General features: G+C 44.9%; 1 protein-coding gene across 1 annotated transcript; it reads right to left on the reverse strand.

The window, feature by feature from the left end:
* Nucleotides 1-1756: 1756 nt before the first annotated feature.
* Nucleotides 1757-7885, reverse strand: LOC115119941 (NACHT, LRR and PYD domains-containing protein 3-like). Its single transcript, XM_065012379.1, has 5 exons — nt 6950-7885; nt 6520-6693; nt 4162-4335; nt 3628-3674; nt 1757-2545 (listed from the first exon to the last, which is right to left on the reverse strand). Exons 1-5 carry the CDS (start codon nt 7879-7881, stop codon nt 2358-2360), a joined length of 1515 nt encoding a protein of 504 aa, XP_064868451.1. The 5' UTR covers nt 7882-7885; the 3' UTR covers nt 1757-2357.
* Nucleotides 7886-8117: the final 232 nt, after the last annotated feature.

Raw genomic sequence — 8117 nt, forward strand, 5'->3', positions numbered from 1 at the left:
CAAACCCCCATGATGCTCTGAGGCACAAATCCAATATACAACAAATACATAATACATAAGTAAATGGACACTAAACAAAACTCAGAGGACTTTAAATGTTTAGTTATAGAAAGTAGGGCCATGGGACAGGGTCAGAAAGGTCAGTATGTTTGATACCTGGTTACAGAGGTGACATAACAAGCATAAGGTCCATTATAACACAGTGAAGTAGAGGTGGGAGCTAAAAGCAGACATGGACAGTGAGACGGTGTGAGGAGGTCAGGGGTCAAACACTAGATCAGGACAGGTAGAAATGGCAGGGCTGGAAATAGACAGAGACACATTCTGATCATGACTCACACCTGAGACACCCAAACAGAAGATGCCAGTGTGTGTGTCAGAGTATGTGTGTTAGTGAGTGTGTGTGTCCTCTGTGTGTTTCCAGTGTGTGTGTGTGTGTGTGTGTTTGTGTCCAGTGTGCGTGTTTGTGTGTGTATTTCCAGTGTGTGTGTGTGTGTGTTTGTGTCCAGTGTGTGTGTCTAGTGTGTTTGTCAAATGTGTGTATGTCCATGTGAGTGCGTCCATGTGAGTGTGTCCAGTCTCTGTGTGTGTGTGTCCAGTCTGTGAGTGTATCCAGTGTGTGTGTGTTAGTGTGTGTGTGTGCATGTGTGTGTGTCTTCTGTTGTTGTGTGTGTCCATTGCGTGTGTGTCCAGTGTGTGTGTTTCCAGTGTGTGTGTGTGTGTGTATGTGTGTGTCCAGTGTGTGTGTGTGTGTGTCCAGTGTGTGTGTGTGTCCAGTGTGTGTGTGTGAGTGTCCAGTGTGTGTGTGTGTGTATCCAGTGTGTGTGTGTGTGTGTATCCAGTGTGTGTGTGTGTGTGTGTGTGTGTGTGTGTGTGTGTGTGTGTGTGTGTGTGTGTGTGTGTGTGTGTGTGTGTGTCCAGTGTGCGTGTGTGTCCAGTGTCTGTGTGTGTGTCCAGTTTGTGTGTGTGTCCAGTTTGTGTGTGTGTGTTCAGTGTGTGTGTGTGTGTCCAGTGTGTGTATGACCAGTGTGTGTGTGTGACCAGTGTGCGTGTGTGTCAAGTGTGTGTCCAGTGTGTGTGTGTGTGTCCGGTGTGTGTCCAGTGTGTGTGTCAAGTGTGTGTGTGTGTCCAGTGTGTTTGTCCAGTGTGTGTGTGTGTGTGTGTGTCCAGTACGTTTGTGTATGTATCCAGTGTGTGTGTCCAGTGTGTGTGTCCAGTGTGTGTGTGTGTGTCAATTTGTGTGTGTGTGTGTGTGTGTGTGTGTGTGTGTGTGTGTGTGTGTGTGTGTGTGTGTGTGTGTGTGTGTGTCCGGTGTGTGTGTGTGTGTGTCCAGTGTGTGTGTGTGTCCAGTGTGTGTGTGTGTGTCCAGTGTGTGTGTGTGTCCAGTGTGCGTGTGTGTCCAGTGTCTGTGTGTGTGTCCAATTTGTGTGTGTGTCCAGTTTGTGTGTGTGTGTTCAGTCTGTGTGTGTGACCAGTGTGTGTGTCTGACCAGTGTGTGTGTGTGACCAGTGTGTGTCCAGTGAATCTTTTGTGATGTTTTGTGGGTGTCTGTATAACAATTCCGGGAGGTGTTCAAACATTTATCTGTGTCCAGTGTGTGTGTCATAAGTAAATGGACACTAAACAAAACTCAGAGGACTTTAAATGTTTAGTTATAGAAAGTAGGGCCATGTCAGAAGGTCACCTGGTTGTGTTTGTCCATTATAACACAGTGTGTGTGTCTGACCAGTGTGTGTGTGTGACCAGTGTGTGTCCAGTGTGTGTGTGTCCGGTGTGTGTCCAGTGTGTGTGTCAAGTGTGTGTGTGTGTCCAGTGTGTTTGTCCAGTGTGTGTGTGTGTGTGTCCAGTGCGTTTGTGTGTATGTCCAGTGTGTTTGGGTGTGTGTCCAGTGTGTGTGTGTGTGTCCCCGGTGTGTGTCCAGTGTGTGTGTCAAGTGTGTGTGTGTTTCCAGTGTGTTTGTCCAGTGTGTGTGTGTGTGTGTGTGTGTCTAGTGTGTGTGTGTGTGTGTTTGTCAGTGTCTCTCTCTCTCACAGGGACACTGAGTCGCCATCATACCAAAGATGAAACCCTGGATAGAGGGGCTCAGTGAATGTGATCAGATGGGTTAGTGTGTCAGAGGAGGCTCTATAGAAGGACAGAGTGCCGGCTGGCCAGTCCAGATACACTCCTACTCTGTGGGGGCTGGAGGGGTGGACGACTATGGTAGTGAGATGATTATTATGCCTGGCAGAGTAACTGTTGTCAGAGCAGAACAGCCTCCAGGACTTGTCATTATATCCAAGACAACAGTCAGCACCTCCTCCTCTCCTGTTGATTCCTTTATACGTCACTCCTATATCAGCCCCCATTCTCCCACTCTACTCTACCTCCCAGTAACAGCGCCCAGTCAGACCCTCTCTACACAGCACCTGTCCACAGTCCTCAAATCTTTCTGGGTGATCAGGATACGGCTGCTTCTCTCTCCTACATGCCACCTTTCTGTTCTCCTCAGACAGAGAGAGGAGTCTGTTTACTGTGTTTGGGTCCAGTGTGAGATCACAGACATCTGATGGATGAAACCAGACACAATATTAGAAATCATCATCATTCACATTAGAATGTTTACTCACTTTTCACAAATTTACATTTACATTTAAGTCATTTAGCAGACGCTCTTATCCAGAGCGACTTACAAATTGGTGCATTCACCTTATGACATCCAGTGGAACAGTAGTGCATCTAAATCTTTTAAGGGGGGGGGGTGAGAGGGATTACTTTATCCTATCCTAGGTATTCCTTAAAGAGGTGGGGTTTCAGGTGTCTCCGGAAGGTGGTGATTGACTCCGCTGTCCTGGCGTCGTGAGGGAGTTTGTTCCACCATTGGGGGGCCAGAGCAGCGAACAGTTTTGACTGGGCTGAGCGGGAACTGTACTTCCTCAGTGGTAGGGAGGCGAGCAGGCCAGAGGTGGATGAACGCAGTGCCCTTGTTTGGGTGTAGGGCCTGATCAGAGCCTGGAGGTACTGAGGTGCCGTTCCCCTCACAGCTCCGTAGGCAAGCACCATGGTCTTGTAGCGGATGCGAGCTTCAACTGGAAGCCAGTGGAGAGAGCGGAGGAGCGGGGTGACGTGAGAGAACTTAACAAATTAATTTAATGTAGATGTTTCTAGGTATCAAAAGGAGAAGTTAAGGTAACTTGAGACTTGTTGAATAATCATATGTTATACTGTACGGTAATATAAAACACACTTATACACACACCATTAAACACACACACACATATTGTCAAAGCAACTCTTTGTAAATGTTGGTGTCCTTGATTTCTACTTCAGTAGAATTACAGCTGATATTTAATATAAGTTTTATTTATTTATTTTTTTACCTTTATTTAACTAGGCAAGTCAGTTAAGAACAAATTCTTATTTTCAATGACGGCCTAGGAACAGTGGGTTAACTGCCTGTTCAGGGGCAGAACGACAGATTTGTACCTTGTCAGCTCGGGGGTTTGAACTTGCAACCTTCCGATTACTAGTCCAACGCTCTAACCACTAGGCTACCCTGCCGCCCCAAGCGGCAGGGTAATGATGGTGGTCTTTGACTTGAATTCAGACTTATTCTTAGTCATATTCTTCACAGCAGTCAACACTCACATTTTCTAAGCCCAGGTATCATTGTGTTCTCTCCACCATGTTCCACACTGTAGCGGTAAGCAGAAGAACAGACAGTCATTGAGGGATACACCTGAACACACACACACACACACACACACACACACACACACACACACACACACACACACACACACACACACACACACACACACACACACACACACACACACACACACACACACACACACACACAGGACACACACACACACACAGACACACAGGACACACACACACACCCACACACATCGGACACACTCACACTGGAGACACACACACCCACTGGACACACACACACACACACACACACACACACACTGGACACACACACACTGGACACACACGCACACAGGACACACGCACACACACACAGGACACACACACACATGACACATACACACTCACTGGACACACACACAGTCAGCATATAACTTTGTCCAAGTGGTGGCAGGAATGTTTGTAGCCTGATAGGTCGAACATGTCTGATATGAACATGGACATAAACCCTCTACATACTTGAGTTTCTCCAGTCTGCAGTGTGGATCCTCCAGTCCAGCAGAGAGCAGTCTGACTCCTGAGTCTCCTGGGTGATTGTAGCTCAGGTCCAGCTCTCTCAGGTGTGAGGGGTTTGACCTCAGAGCTGAGACCAGAGAAGCACAGCCTTCCTCTGTGACTAGACAGCCTGACAGCCTGTAAAGAGTCACATCATATTAAAATCACACTGCTATTCATTGGTGGTGACAATAGAGCCAGTATATTTGTTTCTGATTTCAGTGTCCTGAAACCTTCCATTTCTATTCATAAATGAATGTATCATTATTATAAATTATCATAATATTACTGTTTTTTTTCCACCTAATAGTGTATTAAAGTAGTCAAAAGTGTAGTATTTGGTCCCATATTCTTTGATCACAATGACTTCATCAAGCCTGTGACTGCCATGATTGAGAAAGATCATGAATGAATCATGAATAATAATGAGTGGGCTACAACAGAGGCTACAACAAAACATACTAACCTCTCACCATTACCAGTAACAGAGGCTACAACAAAACATGCTAACCTCTCACCATTACCAATAACAGAGGCTACAACCAAACATGCTGACCTCTCTCACCATTACCAATAACAGAGGCTACAACAAAACATGCTAACCTCTCACCACTACCAATAACAAAGGCTACAACAAAACATGCTAACCTCTCACCATTACCAATAACAAAGGCTACAACAAAACATGCTAACCTCTCACCATTTCCAATAACAGAGACTACAACAAAACATGCTAACCTCTCACCATTACCAATAACAGGGATGAATACTTTTGCAAGCCAAATCAAATCAAATTTTATTTGTCACATACACATGGTTAGCAGATGTTAATGCGAGTGTAGTGAAATCCTTGTGCTTCTAGTTCAGACAATGCAGTAATAACCAACGAGTAATCTAGCTAACAATTCCAAATCTACTACCTTATACACACAAGTGTAAAGGGATAAAGAATATGTACATAAAGATATATGAATGAGTGATGGTACAGAGCGGAATAGGCAAGATGCAGTAGATGGTATCGAGTACAGTATATACATATGAGATGAGTATGTAAACAAAGTGGCATAGTTTAAAGTGGCTAGTGATACATGTATTACATCAAGATGCAGTAGATGATATAGAGTACAGTATATACGTATACATATGAGATAAATAATGTAGGGTATGTAAACATTATATTAAGTAGCATTGTTTAAAGTGGCTAGTGATATATTTGACATCAATTCCCATTATTAACGTGGCTGGAGTTGAGTCAGTGTGTTGGCAGCAGCCACTCAATGTTAGTGGTGGCTGTTTATAACAGTCTGATGGCCTTGAGATAGAAGCTGTTTTTCAGTCTCTCGGTCCCAGCTTTGATGCACCTGTACTGACCTCGCCTTCTGGATGATAGCGGGGTGAACAGGCAGTGGCTCGGGTGGTTGTTGTCCTTGATGATCTTTATGGCCTTCCTGTGACATCGGGTGGTGTAGGTGTCCTGGAGGGCAGGTAGTTTGCCCCCGGTGATGCGTTGTGCAGACCTCACTACCCTCTGGAGAGCCTTACGGTTGTGGGCGGAGCAGTTGCCGTACCAGGCGGTGATACAGCCCGACAGGATGCTCTCGATTGTGCATCTGTAGAAGTTTGTGAGTGCTTTTGGTGACAAGCCGAATTTCTTCAGCCTCCTGAGGTTGAAGAGGCGCTGCTGCGCCTTCTTCACGATAGTGTCTGTGTGCGTGGACCAATTCAGTTTGTCTGTGATGTGTACGCCGAGGAACTTAAAACTTACTACCCTCTCCACTACTGCTCCATCGATGTGGATAGGGGGGTGTTCCCTCTGCTGTTTCCTGAAGTCCACAATCATCTCCTTAGTTTTGTTGACGTTGAGTGTGAGGTTATTTTCCTGACACCACACTCCGAGGGCTCTCACCTCCTCCCTGTAGGCCGTCTCTTCGTTGTTGGTAATCAAGCCTACTACTGTTGTGTCGTCCGCAAACTTGATGATTGAGTTGGAAGCGTGCGTGGCCACGCAGTCGTGGGTGAACAGGGAGTACAGGAGAGGGCTCAGAACGCACCCTTGTGGAGCCACTGTACATACATGAAGTGCTTTCATTTCTAAACGGTAAAACATATTTGAAAATGCTCTCAAATAAAAGGTGACATTCTGTACTGTCACCTAATACGAAACATTCCTAACTCAAATCCAAAATGCTGGAACATAGCACCAACATTAAAACTGTAAGCTTCACTGTCCAAACACATATGGTGTGGACTATGTGTGTCTGGTAAACACATGTGGATCTGGTGAACTGTTATCACTTGTTGACCAATTACAGGAATACTGACCTCAGAGTCTCCAGTTTACAGTGGGGATTCCCCAGTCCAGCAGAGAGCAGCTTCACTCCTGAATCCTTCAGATCATTGTTACTCAGATCCAGCTCTGTCAGGTGTGAGGGGTTTGACTCCAGAGCTGAGACCAGAGAAGCACAGCCTTCCTCTGTGACTCCACAGCCTGACAGCCTGGCAGAGAGATCATCATGATTTAACGAGTAGTGTAGAAGGACAATGGCAGATGCATTTGGTTAATTATCCAAAACAACATATAGATTAATCTTCCGTATTCTAGAATTGTATGGTCATTGTTATACTAATGTGAAAATCGCTGCATTTATTCAATGTGTTTTTCAATATAACATTATATTATAATAAATATTTTTCACTAAAATGAATATTGCTTCCTGATGAATAGTTCTTGTATGTAATTTTATTTACTCACAGAACAGCTCTGGAGGCTTTGACCACTGGCAGCAGCCTCAGAAGACCTTCCTCTGATCTGGAGTATTTCTTCAGGTCAAACACATCCAGCTCCTTTTCTGAAGTCAGCAACACAAAGACCAGAGCTGACCACTGTGCATGTGACAGGTTGGGTTTTGAGAGACTTCCTGATCTCAGGTAGCTTTGGATCTCCTCCACTAGAGAATGGTCATTCAGTTCATTCAGACAGTGGAACAGATTGATGCACCTCTTTGGAGAGGGATTCTCCCCGATCTTCTCCTTGATGTACTTGACTGTTTCTTCGTGGCTCTGTGAGCTGCTTCTTGTCTTTGTCAGTAGACCTCGTAAGTGCTTCTGATTGGACTCCAGTGAGAGACCCAGAAGGAAGCGGAGGAAAAGGTCCAGGTTTCCCGTCTCACTTTGTAAGGCTTTATCCACAGCACTCTTGTAGAAAAAAACTTCAGGCTCATCTTTTGTTTGCATTTTGTCCATTAGATTCTCGTTGTTGTTGATGAATGAGAGGAACACATATACAGCAGCCAGAAACTCCTGAATGCTCAGATGAACAAAGCAGTACACCTTGTTCTGGTACAGCCCACATTCCTCTCTAAAGAGCTGTGTGCACAATCCTGAGTACACTGAGGCTTCAATGACATCATTGCCAGCCTCTTTCAGGTCTTCTTCATAGAAAATCAGATTGCCGATCACAAGCTGTTGAAAAGCCAGTTTTCCCAGTGACAGAATGCTCTCTTTACTCCAGTGTGGACCTGTCTCTTCATTCCCAAGATACTTTTCATTATTCTGTTTGGTATGAAACACCACAAGGTGTGTGTACATCTCAGTCAGAGTCTTGGGCATCTCTTCTCTCTTATGTTCCAGCATGTGTTCAAGGACTGTTGCAGAAATCCAACAGAAGACTGGAATGTGGCACATGAATTGGTGGTAAGGTGTGTTAACAACAACAGTGAATACTGTTGGTAAGGTTTGTTAACAACAACAGTGAATAATGTTGGTACGGTGTGTTAAACAACAACAGTGAATAATGTTGGTAGGTGTTATCAACAACAGTGAATAATGTAGGTAGGTGTGTTATCAACAACTTAGTGAATAATGTTGGTAGGTGTGTTATCAACAACAGTGAATAATGTTGGTAAGGTGTGTTATCAACA

This window comes from Oncorhynchus nerka, linkage group LG27 (genome assembly GCF_034236695.1).
Source record: "Oncorhynchus nerka isolate Pitt River linkage group LG27, Oner_Uvic_2.0, whole genome shotgun sequence".
NCBI lineage: Eukaryota > Metazoa > Chordata > Actinopteri > Salmoniformes > Salmonidae > Oncorhynchus > Oncorhynchus nerka.

Coding starts and splice junctions, on each gene's coding strand:
- LOC115119941 (XM_065012379.1), bottom strand. CDS start 7,881: ATGTGCCACATTCCAGTCTTCTGTTGGATTTCTGCAACAGTCCTTGAA. Junction 4,336..6,519: donor TGTAAACTGGAGACTCTGAG/GTCAGTATTCCT, acceptor GACTCTTTACAG/GCTGTCAGGCTGTCTAGTCA. Junction 2,546..3,627: donor GATACCTGGGCTTAGAAAAT/GTGAGTGTTGAC, acceptor TTCATCCATCAG/ATGTCTGTGATCTCACACTG.